This window comes from Diorhabda carinulata, chromosome 2, assembly GCF_026250575.1.
Source record: "Diorhabda carinulata isolate Delta chromosome 2, icDioCari1.1, whole genome shotgun sequence".
Taxonomy (NCBI): domain Eukaryota; kingdom Metazoa; phylum Arthropoda; class Insecta; order Coleoptera; family Chrysomelidae; genus Diorhabda; species Diorhabda carinulata.
In genome coordinates this window covers 9839837-9863955 of record NC_079461.1, presented here as the reverse complement: position 1 = coordinate 9863955, position 24119 = coordinate 9839837, and the positions used below count along the sequence as shown (strand labels likewise).

Below are 24119 nucleotides of genomic sequence, written 5' to 3'. Positions count from 1 at the left end.
GCATGTCCAAGAAGGAGAAAGACAAACAAGTCGAGAAGATAAAATCACTTACAGGTCCCGAATACGTGAAGTATGGAAACCACGATACATTAAATAAGTCAGCCCGATGCCATTGAAGATATGTACATCAGTACTATATCATCTACGCGGGCGGTTCAAAATGACCACTTGACTTGTCGTGCACTAGCTACGCCTTATATATAATTTCCTCCAATGAATCAGATGAATTATTAATTTTTACATAGTGAAGGTTTTCAATGTTTCAATTTTAGGTAATATGTAATAATTTTTACTTGTCAAACAGTAATTTTAAAACAAACACAAAGCAAACGTAACCCATTTGTAGGGGCAACGACTCTGGTCAGTTAAACTGTCCCAAACTATTACTTGCTTATGTTTAGTACAAATTGGACACATCAGAGTTAATTTATATGGTGTTGGACTGGATAACGGTTTGATACAACTGTATCAAGGAAGAAACATCGTAGATCAAACCACTGTTTCCGATGTTCCCTCTGTGATCTTATTCGGTCCACTTGGTCAAGAGGAGCACGCTCTTTCAATAATCACTAAAGGTGAGAAATCTAATCTAACTTGACAATTCAATGAAGAGCTTCGCTTTCATTTCATTTATAATCGAGAAATAATAAGTTTGTGTGTACCTATTTATTTGTTCGACCTTTATATATGGTGGTAAGTATTCATCCCAATATTAAAAATTCAGTGCCTGACTGTAGTTAAAACTGAAGAAACTACCAAAATTTGAAATATCGCACGAATTTAATATAATTACTACATTACTTTTGGTCCTATTACAGAACAAAATGTTCACACTATATTGAATTTAGAATAATCACATATAAATATATTCGCAAAGGTAAAGGGTCATTATTTTACTTCCTTAGTCATTTGAATATAACATGGCAGCTTAGCTGAAGCTATCAGAGAAATTTTACATTTAATATCTGTTCATTTTACAAGAATGATCTTGAGAACGTTAAATTGCGAGAACTACATTCACTTACTATATGGTATCACTTCAACAATAAACACAGAAAAATGAAATCATATGTCACTAAGTGTATTTGGTATTGCATAAATATGCATAACACACCCAGTACTTGGGCAAAAATAATTTGTGAATTTTGTTATAGAAAACTAAATTATATTATTCATCTTTCATTGCATTCATATCAAATCAGTTTTTAATCACTTGTGTACGTACCAGGCTGTTCGTCTATTAATATTGAACCTAATTTTGGAAGCGAGGAAAAAATATTTTTTCAAAAATTGCATATGTAAGATACATATGTTATATTTTTCATATTATATAATTAACATTATTCACTACTTAATGCTATTTTTTATTGCTATTGTTACTTTACAACCATAGAATGTGATTATTACTATAGTTTTAAGGCCGATACATAAACTCGACTTTCCTTGACTTTTGCTGTTACACAATTAAAAACATTGAAATGGATGAGACTATAAGACAGTCATAGTTGCCGTTTGCCGATCGGTCTGCCGATGGTGACTTTCAACATAAACGAATTCTATCTTATCTCGTCGGCCGTTCGTAGCAACTTTCGTAGTAGTCGGAGAGAACCAATAACATCCGCTTGAATTTGTCACGTGATTTTGACCTTTGACGTTAGATCGTGATGTTGGGGTTATTTCTCTTTCTGTTTGTTTGTTTATGGAGGTCTTTTGGCTTTGCTCGTTTTCTCTCTGTTATTTTCCATAATATCGTCCATAAATACCGATTACAAACAAAAACACAAAAACATCACGAAAACAAAAAGCAGTAGACACGCCAAAAAGAATAACAAAAATTTTTAGGTTAACAGCAGCAACGTCAAATTTATGAATAGGGTGTGGAATTTGCTACGAACGTCAAACGGAAAACGTCACCCACGAACGGCAACGTCAAACGGAAAGTCAAGTTTATGAATCGACCCTGTATCACAAATTAACAAAAGCGATAGTACGGTCACATCTAAAAACGTTACTCTGAATAAAATAATCTCCTAAACTAATCAATCCAAAGCTCATAATTCTCATCATTTTGAATCATAAGAATTAAGATATGTAACATTCAAATTTTAGGTTATGTTGTAAACATGTATATTTTTACGAAATCTTTTTTAATGCGTTCTAAACCTAGCACAGTGCAACAGAATTCCTGTTTTTCACTAAATCTAATGTATCGTTATACTACGAATTAATTTACGAATAATTTTTTTCAAAGAACTAAGTGCTCAAAACCCATGATTCTAATTGTGTTCGATTGTGCTCTTGTAAATTGGTAACGGATATAACCAACTACTACTAGAATCCCACCTCTATTAAAAATTGTAGCGATCAGCTGACTGACAGCTGTCTAATATCGATGACTTTTTGACCTTGGTTATAACGACTGTTGTGAAAAAACAAACAATTCGTAGTGTTGTGTATGTGTATGTTGGAAATGGAGCCAACAGTAAATATTATGGAAAGACAAGGAAGTTGCTTACTACTTCGTTCCGCTAGTCAAAATTCATTAGATGAAAGTTCCCAAAAACACATCTCACAAATTCATCCTCACACAAAAGAAAGACCACCATATAGGAATCATATGCACACGCAAAAAGCATTCGATGTTATGAATTTAATGAGGAAACAGAAGTTACTTTGCGACGTAGTATTGGTAGCTGGAGATGCTGAAATAGCTGCACATAAGATGGTATTAGCTGCCTGCTCTCCTTATTTCTACGCAATGTTTTCTAGGTAATTTACTAAATATTCTAATTATAACTATGATACTTCGTCATTAAATAATCTAGTTACTCGCGTCTTTCACTTTAAATCTACTAATTTAATGCTTTTAAATCTTTGTTTTATACATGAATGACTAATATAGAATACAACATTAAACTATAAATATTCTAGTTTTGAAGAGAGTAGGCAAGATAGAATAGTGTTACAAGAAGTTGATCAGCAAGCATTAATGCTCTTGATAGAATATGTATATACTTCAGAAGTTAGTGTAACAGAAGACAATGTACAAGTATTACTTCCCGCAGCAAATTTATTACAACTTACTGATGTTAGGGATGCTTGTTGTGAATTTTTACAAGCCCAGTTACATCCAACAAACTGTTTGGGAATTAGGGCATTTGCAGATTTACATGGCTGTTTAGAATTGCTGTCACATGCCGAATATTACATAGAACTTCATTTTTCAGAAGTAAGTGAATAAGATTCATGAGTATGTATGCTATTTACAGATATTTAGTAAAATCATTGTACTAATACTAAACATATTTTTTCTATTAATCAACTTTTTATTATCTAATATTTGTATGATATCATACATATTTGCTCTCAAATAAATAAATTGAAAATATTAGAAAAATTTTCCAATTTAAACTCTTTATATATACATTGACATAGTGGGAAGATAATAACCAGATCATCATTATATTATCATGCTAGTAACCTAGTCTGAACTTCTTCACATTATGATCATCTAGGTTTTGTGGACAGCAAGAGAGGGTTGGTACTAAGACAAATAAAAACGAATATTTATAATTGGATATGGCTTTATAGAGTTTGGATCAATATTTGAAGCGTTCTTTCCGATTTAGCTACCTCCATTTGATTCAAAGTGCTACATGCACAAACTTTTGTTGGGTTTGGCTCGTCTTGAAAGCCCCATTCATTCAATTGTTGTTTAGTTTTGGGCTTCTATCATAGATTCATAATTCGTTGACTGTCACAATGTTATAGACAACTTTTGAAGTACTGCAATTGAATTTGTTCAGCATTTCTTTGCACCAATTGACACAAGCTTTTTATTTGAGCAATTGTCAAATTATGTGGACAAATCTTTTTGACAGCTAAATGTTGGCTAAGTTGGAATTTCTGGAACCGTTGGTGATATTCATACTGAATATACTGTTTACAACACCACTGCACCAACACTCACAATTAAACTGTCTGACACGCGTTTCGATAACCAAGTTATCGTCTTCAGAGACTGAAGGTAAACTAAAATCTAATAACTTGATTTACATGTTTTATACTAAATTAAATTAAATTTAAAAAGCACATAGCCCATTTGAAATATGGATGAACCAAAAAATCAGGTATTGCCAATCACGCTGCCAGCAACAATCGTGACATAAATAATAATATAAAATTGTTGAATAATATAACCAATAATATATTATTGGATGCATTGCTAGATGTAAGAGTAGCTTAAATAGGGACAAAGGGCCAATTCCTTACAGCCCACTCTATAGTTTAGTAGTCAAAGAATGAACGTGAATATTTCCGCCAAAAAGCTTTTTCCATTGGAATTAATTTTCGCGGGAGAAGGTTTATTGGTAGGAGAATTCAGTATGAAGCAGGTAAGTCAAATTATTAGATTTTAGTTTACCTTCCGTCTCTGAAGACGATAACTTGGTTATCTAAACACGTATCAGTCAGTGTAATTGTGAGTGTTGGTGTAGCCGTGGCGTAAACAGTGTATTCAACTAAATGTTGATGCAATATTAGATTCATGCGTGTGGAACTAGTTCCCAAGTATACATCAATCTCCCGGTATGTCACATGACGATATTGCAATATCAGCAAATTTTTCAGAAGGTTAGCTTTTGACAATATATCATATCACAACCTAGAAGAGGATGAAATGTAACTTCTCTAATATATCTTCGGGCTAACCAATTATGGTTGACGATATTTGTATTAAAACAATAAAACTACTTAATAATAATTATTATGCTAGAAAATAATTAAACTTGGTTTCAATAATTTGAGTACCGTACTCGACAGATGCCAAAATTATTAAGAATCTCGTATCTATTTACAAACCGCTTTAAATACCAAAATTCTATTGTACATAAAAGCTATAAATAATTATATTTATGGTCGTTAGAGTCATATCAATAGAAAATAAAAGTAAATAATTTGATACGTTAATGAAACTTCAATGACTAAGGGACACTTGGAACCGCTTAACTATGACGTTGGTTCCCATTAGAAGCCGTCAATGTACAAGAAATCTTAACGAATATAGTAATAAATTGAAGTAAGGTAAATTTATGATTAAAATTAAGTAGTCCGAGACGATACGTTAATGGAGGGTAAAATAAGGGACAATTTGTATCATTTAACTAGATGAAAACAGATCCTAATAGTTCCCTATACAAGAGGTGGTCATAGTGAGTTGGTATATTGACAAACCATTGGAGGAACATAAGACAAAGTCCCTGGATTATCACTTTTTCAGCTGGATTTGAATTCTCTTACAGCAGCAAAAAATAATTGGGTAGCTGCCAAGTTAGTTCTTTTAAACTTACCAACATGGAAGTTGTTAGCATTTTGTAGTACTCCCAGGTGAAGAGTAGATAAAAGTTTGCCATTATATTTAAGATCATATAAACGTTCAAATTGAAAAAATCACACTCTTTGGATGCTTCGGTGAATCATTTATACTTCACAATTGAAACTATTTTTTTTATTACCTTGAAAACATTTTTAAAAGCACAATTTTATGTTTTGCCACATGTAATTTCAAATGATATTTACGAGAAAAAAGACTATGTTATTTAATGAAATGATTCTGTAGTTCTCTTACTTTTACATTATACAAATATGTTATTTTATCAATTTCTTGTTTGAATAATGAAAAATAATGAGTACAAGAAAAAAGGGTAGAATCTGCAATTTGTATTAAAAACAGCAATTAAAAAAATAAACTCATCCACGTGAACAAAAATCCAAAGCTTTGGATACTCCACTATATCCTTTGTACTGTATCTATTCACCAGTTACTTTACAGAACAACGCACATTTTCCATCTATCTATCCATCTACTTCACACAATGTAAATTTACCACAATATACAATAAAATCTGTCAAGAAAACCATAAAACGTCGATTATTTCACAGTATTTATAATTAAACTAAATTTAACTGTAATATCTGCAGATTGAATTTATGCAATGATTACATTAGTTTTATTTGTTAGGTTGTTGAATGTGAAGAATTTTTAACACTTTCGCATCTCCAAGTGTCAAAATTAATAAGTAGTGATAGATTGACAGTACCTACAGAAGAAAAAGTATTTGAATGTGTGGTGGCATGGGTACAAAATGACTTAGAAAATAGGAAACAGCATCTTTCTTCTTTAATGGAATATGTTAGATTACCACTTATGTCACAAGAATATTTGGTACAGAGAGTAGAAGAAGAACCTTTACTGAAGACAGATTTACAGTGTAAAGATTATATAATAGAAGCTCTAAAGTATCATTTGTTGAAAGGAGACAACAAAACTTCGTTTAGAACACCAAGAACTAAACCTAGGCAACCAGTTGGTATGTTTTGTTGGAAATTTTTAGATGTGTTTCTGTTAGGTTTATCTGAAATTTTCATTTAAGTTTTTTAGTTTAAAATTTTGAAAAATTTTTAAATAATATCTAAATAACTAAAATTATTCTGCTGTAAAGTTGTACATTTTTATTACTGTGAATATATTTAAGTCTTGAATGGTTTTCTTCATAAAAATAACTTGCTGGATGTCAAGGAATATTACATTTTTAAAAAACTGGACATTTTTTTTATTCTTGTCATTTTACAATTTTTTTTAAAATACTTTGTTTTGAAATTAAAATATCGAAACGATTATAGTTGCTCATGTAGTTCTTATAAACTATAATCTATAGATAAGTTGGAATTTCTGGAACAGTTGGTGATATTCATACTGAACGTACTGTTTAACCCAAAACTCACAATTACACTGTCTGGCGCGCGTTTCGATAACTAAGTTATAGTCTTCAGAGGCTGAAGGTAAACTATTTACCAAAAACTACTTATAGAAAAGCGCGTCAGACATTGTATTTGTGAGTGTTGGTGTAGTGGTGGTATAAACAGTATATATAATACAATCTACAGAATTACCAAAAAGAAAATAATTTATTATAAAAACCAAACTATACAATCAAAATTTATTACAGACTTATTCTTATTAATATTAAAAGTCCTCATCAAATATGGTTTCTGGATATTTAGCCGTTCACAACCATGGTAAAAATTGAGAGATTGAATGAGGAAGGTAAATGAAGATTAAACACATTAATACATTAAAAGTCTAATATAGTAACAGTTGAGTTTAAAAATACATACTTTGTTCATTAACATACAATGTGAAATATAATACATGTATACACTCTCCAACAAAATTAAACCGATTGTTGTTACTTAAAAGCTAAACTGAAATGAAATCTAACTAACATATCACTCAATAAGTTGTGTGACTAACTAAGAAAAACACATTTTTTTGTCAAAAATCGATTTCACTTCTCTAACTTCTCGATGCTGAACTTGTAGAAGGAATTGTGTTTTGTCTCAAAATAGTCGATCAAACACAACAACGTGTTGATGATTCAGAGCAATGTTGTGACAATGGATGAAACATGGATCCATCACTTCATCTAGAATCAAAACTATCATCATCTGAATGGAGTGTAACCGGTGAACCACGTCCGAAGCGTCCAAAGACTGGGAAGATTATGGCTTCAGTATTTTAGGGTGCGCTTGGAATATTGTTCCATTGACTATCTCCAAAGAGAGAGAAAATTAATAACGAATACTACATAGAAGTGTTGGATCGTTTGAATTCAAATTAAAGGAAAAACGGCCAATAAAAAACCACTGTTTCACCAAGACAATGCACTTATTCAAAAATCAAATTCAAATTGCTTCCTCGTCCACCGTATAGTCCAGATCTTGCACCCAGTGACTAATGGTTACTTTTTCATCTCAAACAAATGCTCGTCGGTAAAAAATTCAGCTCAAATGAAGCAGCAATTGAAACCCTAATTGAGGCAAAAGACAAATCCTTTTACAAGCACGGCATTGACAAATTAGAGAAGCATTGGATTGATTTTATTGCTTTTCACATTGACGAATAAAATCGATTTTTAACAAAAAAATGTGTTTTTCTTAGTTAGTCATACGATTTATTGAGTAATGTGTTATTTACAATTCATTTTTCTCTATAACTATTTTAAAAATCTGGAATTTTTGTAAACAAAGTTGTAGTAAAAACATCAAACACTTTTGAATAAATAAAACTATTTTTTTTTCTTATTAATAATGGGAAATGAAAATTATAGACATATAACTAAAAAATGTGGTTTATGAAACACTCATGTCACAAGGCAACTTTTTATATAACTGAATAAGTAATTTAATATACATATATGATAGAAAAATTAAGTTAAGAAGGTAATAATTTTCATAATTTTACAGTGTTAAAAATTATAAACACATATTTAATCATTAAATTGAACCGATCGCGAGATCTGGATTTAGTATGACATATCATAATTGTGCAAAATAGTTTTTTATTGAGAAATAAGAAAATAATTCCATTGCAACTACCCAATAACCAATTCTAAAACTTAGTTATATATAAAACGAATTTTCAATCTTCTGATCTTTTTTTAAGCCTCTTGTTCTTTTCAGTACATTGTGTCATAAATTTCTAATTTATTCATAGCATTCATCAATTTCTTCTACTTAATTCCTTGAGGTATTTAGTGAATGTTTTGAAATCATAAAAACAATAAGACTTGGCATAATTGTTTTATTTGATTTTATTTGATTGCAGTTTAATAGTTATCCATTACATGATTTATTATTTCAGTAATCTTTTTAAAGGTTACTTTTTACTATAGAACATTCACATTTATTTGTAAAATTCATTATTACAAAAGAAGTATTTCAATATACTTTGGCAATACCTACTGTTTATAACTAAATTATGGATTATGGGTTGCTATCTACTTTTCTTTTCCGTATTTCCGTATGATTAACTAAAAATGTGCCGATTATAATTTATTAACTGCTGTTCTTTTGTAAATTATTTCCTCTATAAATCATTTTCAGCTTTGTTTAAACCATATTTTGCCGATCTGTAGTTTCGTTCATTTTAAAAAATATTTGATATGTTCCTAATCGAAACAGGATCTTAGCTTTTTTCTGATTATATCTCATAACTATAGTCACTCTTTTTGCAACTGCAGTTGCCATTTTCATATACTCACCAAATGTACAACATTAAGAGTAAACATCAGATGAAATTTCTCTTAAAAAGAAAATCTATTATTTATTTTTATCAAAATTTACCTTCATTATTTTATACAATAACCATATTTGGTGGTCAGGCAAAGCCTGGATTTTGGATAAAAGAAAATTTCTAGTTATTACTAGATCAGAAATGATTTTCAGAAACCTTGGTATTTAATGCAATAGAACACATAGTAAATCATACCATACCCAAAGAAATTATTCTCCATTATTTTTTGTTTATAATATCACATGTAAAAAACTTAATATTAAAATATAAACTTTTTTATAAATTATTTTATTATTTTCTCGTTCATTTTAAAAAATATCTTGATATATTCCTAATTGAAACAGAATCTTAGCTTTTCTCTAATTATACATCATAACAATAGTCAATGTGTTTGACACGAAATTGTTCCAAACATAAAATGTCATTTTTTCATTGTTCTTACTTCATACTTCATAATAGATAAATTACTAGCTTTTATCACTTAGCTTCCGTTAAAAATGGACACACTGTAAATTGCAATTTTTGCAACTACAGTTACCTTTTTCATATACTCACCAAATGTACAACATTAAGAGTAAACAGCAGATGAAATTTCCCTAAAAAGGAAAATCTATTTTTATTTTTATCAAAGTTTACTTTCATTATTTTATACAATAACTTATATTTGGTGGTTCAGTGCGTAAAGCCTGGATTCTGGATTAAAAAAAATTTCTCCAGTTATCACTGGATCAGAAATTATTTTCAAAAACCTTAGTATTTTTGCAATAAAACACCTAGTCAATCCTACTATACCCAAAAAATTATTTTTTCTGTTTATAATATCACTTGTAAAAAATTTTACTTAATAATAAAATATAAACTTCTTAATACTTATAAATAATAGTAATTTGTTTTAGAAATAATTAAGAAAATGACATATTTTTTTTATTTAATCTAGGTTTACCAAAAGTTCTACTAGTAGTTGGTGGTCAGGCTCCGAAGGCTATCCGCAGTGTAGAAAGTTACGACTTCAAAGAAGAAAAATGGTACCAAGTAGCCGAAATGCCAACTCGTCGATGTAGGGCTGGGTTGGCTGTTCTAGGAGGCAAAGTGTACGCTGTTGGAGGTTTCAATGGTTCTCTGAGAGTTAAGACTGTTGATTTTTACGATCCAGCAATGGATGTATGGACTGCTTTTGAAAGCATGGAAGCTAGACGATCTACATTGGGAGTAGCCGTATTAAATAATTGTATATATGCTGTTGGTGGATTTGATGGATCGACGGGGTTAAATAGTGCTGAAATGTTTGATCCGCAAACAGGTAAATTTAAAAAGTTATTTTTCATAGTTATTAGCCAGACAGCAGGGAATTGCCTAATATAATATTATAATTACAACATACCGATATATATTTAGATATATTTCCTCTGAAAATGGCAATAAAATTTCCAATTAATACTTTGTGTTACAAACTATTAATATATCAATATCAAAATAATGTCAAATAAAGAACTTTGACACTGAATTTAATTCTTTTTACTTTGGGATTATTTAATTACACTGAGACCACACTTATATAATTTAATTTTTTCTTTACGACAGGCTTGAACTTATATAACACTCACGACATAATACATCACTCATATTCGATGTGACCAAAGCAAACCCATTACTCGTTGAAAGTATGAAGAAATTTTGCTTGTTTACAATGTACTCAGTAAAAATTATCACTATTTTCATATCTAACTTGTTAATGCATTCAAATATATTGAATATTCAATACTAATTATGAAGATAAGTGATTGTACATTACACACCATTAAATTAATTTTAGCTAAGTTTAAGTTAGGTGGAAATTACTAGGTTTTATTTAGAAAATAGAGAGAATTGCTTAATTTTGCAGGTTGGGTTGGTCGAATTATTTATATTATGTTTTGGTGTATACAAGGTGTGATAAAAAAATATCGTGAATTATTTTATTTAATACAAAGTAATGTATAATAACGAGTATGTGGGAAATTTAAAAAAAAATATATTCATGATGGATACACAAAAAAAAATAACTTTCTATCTCGTAATTAAAAACTCGCTCCAATAATTATCAATCGACATACGTGACGGTATTATGCGCTATTACAACATTTAACTGGCACTCATCAGTAAATATTACATCACTTAATAAGTAGTATAACTGACACACAGATGGCGCTGCTAATGTCAAATCTATATGACGTTTATGAAGTACCAAGTTTCAAAAGACTATGTGTAAAATTTCATGACATTTCGATTGGTCAGAAAAAAGTGACAGCCATTTAAGTGAAGCTACTTTTTGTTATTTTCAAAACAATTTTGTATGTTGATTTAACAATGTTTCTTGATCTGGCCCCCAGTGACTACTGGCTATTGTCTGATCCCAAAAAAATGCTTGCCGGTAAGAAATTCAACACAAATGAAGGAGCCAAAAGTTCATTTCTTTACTTTTAAAGAAACACTTCTTGAGGAAATAATTAGTTTGTTTATCTGACAATAGTATCTTTTGACTGAATCATATGTTTTTATTTCATGTAGTTCTTCACAGGTTTTTTCTATCTGCAATTCCGTATTGATGAAGATAATACTAGTAATGTAGTATTATAGGTTGACTGTAAATTAGCTATACAAATTCATTTATTTGAAGTTCTACAATATACGTTGTTGTCAGTGATGGATTTACGCATAGGCACGCGAGGACCGGGCCTAGGCGGACACGATTTGAGGGACGGCAAAATTTTTGAAATGACAAAATTTTAGAGATGAAAAAAAGTAAAACAGTTTCCTTTGAAAATGAATGCAAATTAATTTTTGTAAAGAATTTTCTATAAAATATATTAAGGTTCATTTTTTGCATGTCTATGAATAAAATGTTTTGAGAGATCAATTATAGTCTTCATAGAATGATGTTATTTACTTTTTGTTTCATTACTGAAATTAATCATATGCTTATAAAACTTTTAAAAATTACCAAATCTTAGTAATCTCGCAATTTGTTTTTAGCGTTAAATAAGAATACTGTAGATATGCAAGCGTCAAATATCATTTGGGTATTCATTCAAATGTCAGAAAATATATTATTAAAATAAATCAATTTTCATTTTCACATTGTGGAGTATAGTAAGACAGTTCGCAATGATTTTAATACCTACAAAATCTACTTTGGCGCTGATTCATCCCAAGTAACTCAAATGTTTTAACTGCTATTTGGTCTATGATATGTTGTGGTGAATCCACCCTTCGTCTACGGTGCAAAAATTGTCTATATTGATGATACTGATTATAGAATTTATGATTTTTACGAACTGCATTGGTTTGTTTCAGTCCCACGAACGGGAGCTCACTGTTTAATACAAAAAATTGTTAAAAGTGTTTTGATATTGCATTTTGTTAAGCCCAGAACCAAGTAAATTCCACAAATTTTGATAAAATTGCATCTTGGAGTAGTGTTCAAGCTATTAACATATAAGCCGATTACAATTTTTTCATAGAGGTTTTAAGCAAAGTAACTTTAATCAGACTAAGGTGCGAAAAAAAATATTGGGCCTAGGGGCACTGGCACGGCTGTTCTGCTGCAATGTTGAGATCATACTAATTTATGCTCCAAAAATAAAGCATTAAAAGTTTATGTATTGGTATTTAATTTGTTATTCTGTTCTAGCAGTCTGACATTTCTAATCCTTTAGATCTCTTCAATCTAAATGTAACCATTTCTTTAGACTTTCGGGTTCATTGGAGCAGAGGGAATTAGTCTGGTTCAATTATATGTAAACAAGCAACATTCTTTCCATTAAATTTGAAAAAACATAAGGAACTTAACTTCATATGCATTTTCTATAGTCAAGTGAACTTGTTTACCAGCATGTGAATTCATACGAGTCATTCGATCAGAACCATTACAGATATATAGTTTTTGACGCGTTTTGGAAATTTAACATTAATATTTTTCGATAATACAGTGGAAAAGAATAGTCTGAAACAATTTCCAAAACTAAGTTAAATAGCTCACAGTAGCTTGATAAATCACTCTTAAATATGAATAGTCAAACAAAAATTTGCTGAATGTCAATTCTAAAAGGATAGATTAAAGACTTCTTAGATACATATCATCAACGGGAATTTAGTTAGCACATTAAAAAGAACAAATCCAGAGATGCCTTCGGCACTATTGATTCAGAAACCAAGTTCAAAACTAGTTTATTTGGAGCCTAATCGGTTTCTGAATTTGTTTTACAATACATTGGTCATTACCTGATTCAAATTATCAAAAAATAAGTTAGAATTTTCTAGAAAAAATATGGTAAGGGAATAAACAATATGAGTACTTAATAATTTGAATTTAACCCCTATTGATACTAACCTATATCTGTTAGCTAGAGAAACACAGCTTATTTTTGAACAAAACGTTACTAAGAGCCATTTTTATTGGTCGCTAATTTATGGCAAATGGTTTCTGTTTCTATTCCCTGTCAACATACTTCCCTAATATACTAAAAACTAATCCAGCATTGATAACTTTGTTTTTGAATGCAGAATACAAAGTTAGAGAAAAGTGGCAGCTTGTCAAAATTCATGGCCCTATCTGAGTCCCAAACGAAAGTTATTTAAAAATATGAGGGCTGTGTGTGTCTAGCAAGTCTTTTTTTTCAAAAAGCATATAATTTTAATAATGATACCATGTTTTTTTAGGAAAATGGCGGATGATAGCTTCAATGTCCACTAGACGCAGTAGCGTAGGCGTAGGTGTCCTTTACGGACAATTGTACGCTGTGGGTGGATACGACGGGGCATCTAGACAGTGTTTAAGTTCCGTAGAATGCTACACTCCTGACACTGATACTTGGACTTCAGTTCCAGATATGGGCTGCAGAAGAAGTGGAGCAGGAGTAGGTATGTTAAATGGCACAAATATCAAAATATTCGTCTCATAATACTCAAATTTATAAATAATTCCCCAATCTACAATTTATCTCTAGAATTTGTACTTATCCATGAAGTGTAAATCATTGAATATTATATATAAGAGCCAGAACATCGTCAAACATTTTCTAATACTCTGTAACTAGGATTGTACAAAATTCTTGTAATATATAACAAGTGGGGATTGTATGTAGGAGGGGGTCTCACTAAGTCAGCGTAGTCGTAAAAACGAGAGTATGTAACTAAGTACAGAGTCCTTATCATTTTAACAATTTGGTCCTTCGAATACAAACCAAAAGGATATTTTAAAGAAGAAATTTTAAATAATAATCACTGATTTCAAATTTGAATAAATATGCTATTAAATTATTGAATTTAAATATTAAATTATATAATTTGACCTATTTCAACTGTTTCAACTAAATTCTTAAAATATTGAATATATTTCTGTAAATTATTTGGTGATGATACATTATCGAAAAATAATTAGTATACTCATTTAGATGTCAAAATTATGTTAATTTTAGTTAAGAAGACTATTCAAAATGTGAAACACCTTATGAATTGAATTAATAATAGAAATTGAACAAACTAAAACCATACCCGGAACGATTATCCAAATTAATATTCATTGCTGTGAATAACAAATGAAATGTTTTTCTTATTTTTTTATAAGATTTGTATTCATTGGGAAATTTAAAAAACACTGTCTCTACGTTCTTAATTTATTTAAACACTATTCACTATATAACTTATAATAATTCACTTATTACTAACATCCAACTATTTATTTAAATTCTTCGATTACTTCCTATTTTGGTCTATTTACCACGACTATTTATTATAAACTGAACTAAACTGCGCGCACAGAATCTTATTATAAATATATCTCAAAAGAATTCTAAAATTTCTAAAAAATAAAGAAACAAAAGAAATAAATAAACCGCCTGCTATAATAAAAAGTTATATAAAAAAAAAACAAATATCAACCGCCAATTTTAGAATTCCACTAAATTCTCAGTAAACTCCCTCCTGCAACATCTTTACTTCCAACTGTTTAACTACATGAATCAAGTAACAATCCCGGCTGGCTAGGTCTTCAGTTCGGATTAGAGTCGAAACGAGAGGTCGTTACACCACTCTGAAGAGACGCAACAACGTCGAAACTAGTCAGTGGTTACGACCCTCTCCTTGTTATTAAGAGTCATTAGGTTGTTTTGTAGTTGTTTTTGCAGCTATTTAAATTTATGTATCAAAATATTTAAATGAACGAGTATTAATTTGTTATATATTGCGATTTTTGAAGAATTATGTAATATAAATAGGACAATCATAATATTTAGGTACATGTACGATGTAACTGGCTTATTTACTTAACTGACTTTAAATGTACTCAATGTATATGAGTGGGATTAATACACTATCTATCTAATAATTTATAATAATTTAATATTGAAATGAAATGATAGAAGCTTTTTAATTCTAAAGATATATTTCTTTCTTATTAGGCGTTCTAGAGGGTATTCTGTATGCAGTAGGAGGACACGATGGCCCTTTAGTTCGAAAATCCGTAGAAGCATATGATCCAGCAAAAAGTACATGGACTCCAGTTACCGATATGGCTATGTGCAGACGTAACGCTGGCGTTGTGGCCATGAATGGTGTATTATATGTAGTGGGTGGTGATGATGGCTCAAGCAATTTGGCTTCTGTTGAAGTCTACAACCCAAAGACTGACAGCTGGACGATGTTGTCAAGCTGCATGAGTATTGGACGAAGTTATGCTGGGGTAGCAATTATTGATAAGCCGATATGAAGGTTACCTAATGCTGGCAATGGTGGAGACCTGGGTAAGTTATAGACGAAATGCCCTGTTAAGTAATTTGAATTCCAAATTGTGTATATTTTAAACTAAGAAAAAATATGGAACTCTGAACACAAATCGTAATAATACTCCCTAAGAAGTAAAACAGCATATGCTGAGGAACTACATTCCAATTTTAATTCTTGTGGGGCTTTTCTCATATAGGTATTCTATTTAAAATCACATCTCAATCAATAGGTAATAATGGTAATGGTATCTATAATAAACCTTATAGAAATGGATAATATTTCATTTTCAACCCACTTTCACAGAATATAAGATATCGGGTCATTTGAAACAGATTAAAAATAGAACATTTAGTTTCCATACACACCAACAGGAACCACCTTAACTATGTTTTTCTTAGATTTAGTGTGTAGTGTTTCAGCTAGTTCATAAGTTTCTTTGGGTACCAGTGAATGTGGTAATTGTTTCATTTTTCGTTCCTTGTCATATTAATCACTCAATTAAGAGGTGTTCCACAGTTTACTTACTATTGCACATCCCGCACATTGGTATGTGATTTCCCGCTAATAGATAGTTATGTGTGATACGAGTATGTCCGATTCTTAGACGGGAGAGGATCACTTGTTCATTTCTACTCATATTGTTGGAGTTATAGTCGTGATAATTTGTAACGGTTTCGTAAGGTTCGTGTTGGTTCTGATTTGCTATTCCTTTTCGTGGATTTTCTTCTTAAAAAAATGCTTTGAAATCGATATGTACTATATAGTTAATCTTTATTGATTGGTTATTATATGCATTTTTTCCTAATCCATTTACTTTCATTTCCCTCTATTCCGGTGTGGGATGGAACCCACATGAAATAAACATTTATCTTGTTTTTTTAGCAAGTTAGTAGCTTCTTCTTAATATGAATGGCAATAGGATAGTTGCAATATTGTTGGCAGATTGCTGTTAGTGAACTTTGGGAATCTGTTATTATAAGGATATATAATTCCTTAAGAATGGTAGTTCAGCAAAGTGGATAAATGTAATAGGATGGAGTACAAAGGATTTCGACAGGTTTTCGGAGTAGAAGGCGGCTCCAGTTTCATCTTGGTTTTTTGAAGCATCTGTGTATACCTTATAAAAGTTATCTATTTACTGGAGGTATAGAGTTGTGTTTGGTAAGAAAGTGGTTGCTCTCCAGTTTCTTCAAATAAATTTTGGATGAGACTTCAAATTTCAAATTTTTTTAGAGAAATTATTTGAGATGAGTCTATTTAAAATATTTTGAAAGCACTTTGGAATAAATTGTTATTCTAAACGGAACACCCTAGAAATTCATACATTTTATGATTTTTTCTATAACTTTCATATTTGGCAATGCTAAACATAAATTTCATATAAGAACATGGTACTTGAAACAACCATTAGCCACTAACAATGTGATCTAAATAGAATATTCTGAGAATAAAATCCAAAACCTAATGAACGTTTGGTCTATTTCAATATTCTTTCCTTATTTGATGTTTGATGTTTGTTTCACAATATTTTGACAACAAAATTTATAGCATTGGTGCTCAACTAAAATAAATACTTCTGATGACTTGAATGAAAATTATTTTATGATATATTTTTAGGTGAAAAGCATATTGACGAAAATAGTAACGCCGAAGGCGCAGTAGGTTACGAAACCCAACAATTTCAAGAAAACATCTACGAAACGATTTGCAACGACAACAACGATCCCAATGCCAGCACCAACTTTACCTCGAATCAAAACGACACCGAAAATATTTATGAAACTATTGAAGATATTCAGACTGCTCGAGAAAGATTATTTGCTGAACTTCCTTACGATTCTAATATTGACCAGCCGAGTTGTAGTAGTACTTATGGTCGTATCGGAAATGCCTACGGGCGTATCGATGTAATAGGTCATGGTATAGGCCGCATCGAACGCCATCTCTCTTCTTCTTGTTGTTCTATTAACAATAACCATAACGCTATAGAGAACCTTTATGGGACCAAAGATCATACAGGAAGAATTAGTAAAGTGTCTCTTCAGTGGTTATTGGCTAATAAATGGTTACCTCTTTGGATTGCCAACACGGAAACGGGAAGGGATTATAGAATTATAGATTTTCTAATAGCTCAAGGTCTTGATAAAGAAGATGAGGAAGAAGGTGATCCTAACGGAGAAGGGCACGGTAGTAATGGTGGGAACAACGTCAATGAACAATAATAGGCTTTATATACATATGTCTCAATAATTTGTTTGGGGCTATTTATGTGTATTTTGAATAATTATTGCAATTCAAAATTTATTTTTATCATGTCACAAAGAGTGCAAAATTATGTCATTATTTTAAAGCAAATGATTTCTTATTTGAGGTCATTTTGTGGATGTGACAATATTGTAGTTGAAGATTTTGTGATTGGAATCAATATTTACTGACTATAAGTCAAGCTAAAAGTTTCTAATTCGTTGACTATAACAAACTTCTATTACGAAATTGTTTAATAAAAAAAAGTATAATCAAAAGGAATGTCTGTCAAGTTAACATTTTCTTATTAGTGATCAAGGACATACTCAATTTTTCTTATTGACATATTCACTAAAATTATCAATAAAGTTAATAGATTTGTTTATTTGTTTAAATATCATGTGACGTTTTGACAGTCCAATTTCTTGATAACTATACATTTGACATGTACGATGTTTGGCAGCTACAAACCATCGAAACTAATGATTATATTTATTAAAAAAAGATACCCCAACAATTTTTTTAAATAGAACTAACTGTATAATATAACATGTTTTTATGTTTAAAAAAAATCCACAACAATTGTTAACATGCTCTTGTGCAGTAATGTCAGTGGATGCCATTAAATGCGCAACTGTATAGTTTGAAACAATAAATACATAATTTTATTAAAAAACATAATTAAAACGCATCCAAAGTTATGATATAATGTTCAAACCTTGTTAAGATTTCTTGTCCTACATGATGCTGTAATTATTTTTGATTTTCTAATCTCCAGATTGCTTATTGTATGCTTTAAATAATTTAAGTTAGTGAATATTGTGACATCTAAGTTGGAATTTCTGGAACCGTTGGAGTTATTCATACTGAACAAACTGTTTACACCAATACTCACAATTACACTGACGTGCGTTTCGATAACCAAGTTATCGTCTTCAGATACTGAAAATAAACTGTAAAGTGTACCTTGTGATGGTGGTGGCGGTGTAAACAGTGTGTTAAGTAAGATTGCGACATAAATCTCAGGGAAAGAAATCTGTGTAATATCCAATTATTGGGGTCGTCACACCAGTTAAACTAATCCATTTTTTAGGAAATCTGTTTCAGATTATCCAAAAAGCGCTCAATGCTCAATTTTCTGCTGTTTATTGTTTGCCTTTCATTTAGAGGAATGTCTTCAACCAAGTTACTAAATTATTTTGAATAGAATCCAAGTCTCTCTGCCCTCAAATTCTTGGATATTTCGTTTCTCACATCTACTTTGGATGTACATGTGACCATATATGACAATTGTAGCTATTTAATTATTATGAAACATACTTGTTATTGTTATTCCTAATTTTTGTTCAAGAAATCGATGTAGATCTAACTAAAAACAATTCAAAATATTTATTACATTGTCATCTTCCTGAGGTATCTTTTGCCGAGAACTTGTTTTGTTTAGAAAAGACCCAGTTCACAGTGTTCGTTCAAAATGAGCAACAGTACTTGTTCTTTTGATTTTTTTCTTGCTCTTAGGAAATCGATTTCTATATAAAGTGAACACAAGTAATTTTTACACATTCTTCATAAGTAGTATGTTTACTTATTCATTGCTAAAGTGTTTTCACACTAGACTATGACTAATAATTAATGACAGCTTAACTTTATATAATAATGAATAAATGAAAAACGATTTTGTGCTTTGACATTTCTAGTTGTTGGTATTTCCTGATGTATTCGTATCAGTAGTTCTTTATTTTAGTATAATCAGGAGCATCATCAGATCTAGAAGAAGGTGAAACGCCTACTTTGACTTCAGTAGTCTGATCATAGTCATTAGCATTTCCTGGTGTAGAAGTATTAGTTGTTTGTTCTGTGGTTTCAGAATTAACAGAAGCATCATTGGTATTAAAAGAAATGGTAACATCTTCATTATGTTCTTTTTCAAAAAAATTTACGTCTATTAATGTATTGGGGTCACCTGTAAAATATCCATTTAAATTACATGGTGTAAAAGATTATCATGAAATACTCAATTTATAAAAAAAACTTCGTGAGAGATCCTGTATAATAAAATTAAAACATCTATCCATAGAGATAATTTAAGTAAAAATGTTGATACGAGAAATTGTGTTTGGTGGCTGGCAAAAAATTAGAAATTTTCAATTGATATTTTATTCCAGTAAAATGTTTTAATTTATTTTAACATTTTCTTTTTTGCTAAAATTTCGTCTTCATTGTTTTCAGGGGTAAAAATAAATTTTTATTTTCATCTAAGCATAATAATCCACTTATGCCAATTTCAAACAATAAGGAAGCGTCTGTCAACAAATCAAAATACAAATATTGATTTTCGAATAATGATTTTTATAGTTACAATTTAATATGACAAGATCTGATATTTGAAAATAACTCTCTGGAATTTATTTTATATAGTGTTATATAGGCGAAAATATCAAGATTCAATCTTTTACTTATTAAAATTCGTTCGATTATTATATATAGCATTATTATTATGTTATGACGAGGTTGTTTTTTAAAATAATACTCACAATCTTCATTTTAGAAGTTAATACAGAAGTGATGAACTTGATTTAAAAGATTCAAAAAGACACAATTTTTTTTGTCTCTATTTTTAAGGTTATGCAAACCTCTCTTAACTCATTTGTAATGCAGATGTTTTGTATTAATTTATATCAAACTTTTTTCGCTGTATTTCCTTTTAAAAGATTATTTTGAAATAACACGAGAATCAGTTCCAGCATTGAAACATAAAAATATCTGGAATGTCACCAATCAAAGAACATAAGATTTATATTATATACAAGTAACGTTACACTATATCCTCTAAGATCTATTTTGCCTCTCATCAAAGCTACCCGCTTTGTAAGACCAATTACAGCTCGCCCTCTAGTTCCATTTTCTGGGATGTCTTCGATGAAGTCACGTCCGTGTTGCTTATACACAGCATTTTCTATAGTGGTGGTCAGGAGTTTCTTCCTTTTTCCCAAAGAATCTGTACTCGTCATATTCTAGGTTTTGTCTCATTATGTGTTTTCTAGGGAGGCATTGCTCTCTAAGAAACCCGGTAAGAACGTGTAGCATATTTTTAAATCTTACAAAGTGAAGTTCTATTGGAATGATTCAGTCCTAGAAGAATCCACCAGAGTAATTCTCTTTTGGATCCTCTCAATTCCTGAAACCCTTTTCTTGTAGATGCGTTTTTCTATACTGTAAAAAGGTAGTAAACGGCTTTTTCGCGCTTCTTTCTTTAAGTCTTCTTTTCCCTAAATTCCTGATTGATCGGGAATTAGTAATGTAGTAGCTTAAGCCCTGGCTGTGAGAATGGATGACTATGCCGCATTTCTTATAGTTTCTTTCCAAGATCAAACATTTTTCAATAGCAAGTAATTCTGCCTGGAAGGTGGTGGCATGAGATCTTAGCGGTGGTAAGCTTTTCACCCACACTATTTAATGTTATTTCTATTGATAGCTTAGCAGTAAATCCCCCTTCCCAATCTCTGTTTTTATTAAAATCATAGTAAAATGTTTAGTTTGTCAATTTTCTTATTATTACATCACTGGGGAACTTCAATAAAATGATACCATTAATTGCCGTACTAAATTCATATTTTTTCAGTAGAAGCAATACCTCTCTATTTTATATGAATGACAAATCAATTTCTGAATGTAGTCTAAGTCCTCTGCTTTGTGAGCATCTTTATGTAGGTCAGGTGATAGTGAGTATTATATTTTTTTAGGAATAAAATTATTCAAAAACTGTGATATAAAATATACTGAATGGTATATGGCTGTAATTATTTATTTCCTGATAAGATGCAGCTTGTAATTTTCGCCTATACTTTATTTGTATGTAGACATAAACAATTGCGTTAAGTTTTATCGAAATTTTATAGCTGCTGTAATAAAGTGTATGAAGAAACAATACAAATTTGAGTGTGACTTTAAAGTGACAAGAATCTTTTGATCTAGTTGTGGTATAATATACTCGAATTTGTATTTATTGTATTTTACCTTATTTTGTGACACATACTGTATATATGATATAATTTCCTGTATCAGGTTATTACTAGTAGTATTATTTTTTCCAAAATTATAGTTGTAAATCAACAAATCTGTTTATTTTTATTTCTATTTGGAAAAGGGATGAAGAAAAATGTTTGGCAATAATTTCCAAAATGTTATTTAGCAGCAGAATCATATATTTTAAATTTTGGTAAGTAACTAAATATTCAATTTCACTGAGCAGTCGTAAACTTTTTAATTGTGATCACTCAGTTGAGGGTGGCATGTCGTGGAAATTCGTTAAAATTGATTCAAGTTGAAAAAGATGACAGAGCTCATGAAATTTAAAAATTTGTCGTATGTTTATAATGTAGTGACTTGGAAAACTGTTTACAAGTTGTATAATGAATTAGATAGTCCAGGAATGTTCGGGACGTCCTTCGACCTAAAAAAAACACAAGACAAAATTGTTCCTTTAAACGTAAGATAACTATTTGAGAATTTACAAAGAGGTCTCAAAACTGGGTCATAACCTTCTTTATCATGGGATGCTTTCTTTCTTTTTCTCACATCTGGCTTCATCACCATATTCCTCACATTATTATTCAGCTGGTAATCCCCGGAAGTACTCCGCGCTTGGTTGATTACAATCAAGTTCATTAACTTCAGTGACTCCTATAATTTGGTTCGATTTTTTTTTGCTTTTTTGCAAGAGATTGCTGAACATACCCTTCAGCAATATTCATGGACTTCCAATTTCAGTATTGCTGTAAACCAAGAATGTTTCCTCCAGAATTTGCAAATAAATTGATCAATTTATAAATTAAACCCTCGTTCGATTCGGAGTCAAGACTTTTTGAATATCGATTGCGATCATGAATCATGTTTTTGTCTTGGAAGCCTTTTCTAATGAAATCAAAGATTTTTATTTGAGCAGTTACAGTGTGACCACCTCTGATCTGTACTGCTCGGGGGTATAATTTTTTCTTTACAAAGTTTTGCAATCTTTTAAAAATTATTTTGTCTATTTTACAATATTATTTAGTAGGGATATAGATCTGTAACTATCCACATAACATGGCTGTTTATTAGCTTTGATAATGGGTACGATGTTGGCAATTTTTAGCATATAGGGTGAGTGTCCTGTTTTAAGAATATAGTTTGTGATGTGTGCAAGTTGCACTAAAGCTTTTTAGGTAAATTTCTTATCAAGATATTGTCTATGCTATCTATTCCTGGAGCTGTTTTGTTTTTTAAATGGAAAATAATGTTATAGATTTCCGTACAAGTTGTTACGTATTTTGAGTTAGGTATGTTTAATGTCTCTAAGTGGTTTTGTATTGCTTTGGTAATATTGAGTATATAGCGTGTTTTCTACAAAATTTTTGAGGAAGTCCACTCAAAATTTCTCTTCAATTTCCGTTATGTTCATTTTGTTGATTTATAAAATGCCAGGCAATATCACAGAAGGGATTATTTTCTGACTTGAGTTTATTTAGAAATGATGTTCAATTTCTATTCTATTCTATTTTTATATTCTTTAATTAAAATATTTATTGTGTGTTGATACTGTTTTAAAAGAATTTTATCGTTTTCTTGATCAGATGTTTCCGCATCTTTTGTGTATTTTATTTTTATCATGTATTATGTCAGGGAGGGTATCATGGATTTGGGGTTTATGTTTAAGAGTAGTGGACTGGTTTTTGGCTGTTATTTTTATTTCTTGTAAGTTTGCAATGAATTTATTTGAGTGTGCTGGCTTTTCTATTCTGTCTGTGATTTGAATATTTTTTTGTATAAATTTTCTCAATTTGACCAAGCTTGTGGTGCTGTAGCTTTGAATATTTTTTGTTATCGTATTGTTTACTTTATGTAAGAGTTTTAGTTGGATAAGGGCGGGGTCGTGATCGGATTTTATGTCTTTATTTTTGTTATATTATTGATGTTTCGTCCTATTGCTATGTCTAATGTA

General features: G+C 30.5%; 2 protein-coding genes and 1 long non-coding RNA gene across 5 annotated transcripts in view; 2 read left to right on the top strand and 1 right to left on the bottom strand.

Moving 5' to 3' along the window:
- LOC130903359 (Bardet-Biedl syndrome 1 protein homolog) overlaps positions 1 to 24119 on the top strand; it is a 40016-nt gene that overhangs the window by 12539 nt on the left and 3358 nt on the right. For all 3 annotated transcript variants that reach the window (XM_057815429.1, XM_057815427.1, XM_057815423.1), the window contains one exon: positions 347 to 575. In XM_057815429.1, coding sequence (XP_057671412.1) covers positions 347 to 575 — 229 coding nt within the window. The remainder of the gene's footprint in view (positions 1 to 346; positions 576 to 24119) is intronic.
- LOC130903346 (ring canal kelch homolog) lies at positions 2265 to 22256 on the top strand. The gene is made up of 7 exons (XM_057815421.1): positions 2265 to 2769; positions 2932 to 3229; positions 6020 to 6368; positions 10071 to 10433; positions 13832 to 14032; positions 15571 to 15912; positions 17513 to 22256. The coding sequence occupies exons 1-6, from the start codon at positions 2456 to 2458 to the stop codon at positions 15876 to 15878; spliced, it is 1833 nt and encodes a 610-aa protein (XP_057671404.1). The 5' UTR covers positions 2265 to 2455; the 3' UTR covers positions 15879 to 15912; positions 17513 to 22256.
- LOC130903374 (uncharacterized) lies at positions 7126 to 10867 on the bottom strand. The gene is made up of 2 exons (XR_009060733.1): positions 10738 to 10867; positions 7126 to 9729 (listed from the first exon to the last, which is right to left on the bottom strand). It is a non-coding gene; the product is annotated as an uncharacterized LOC130903374 (long non-coding RNA).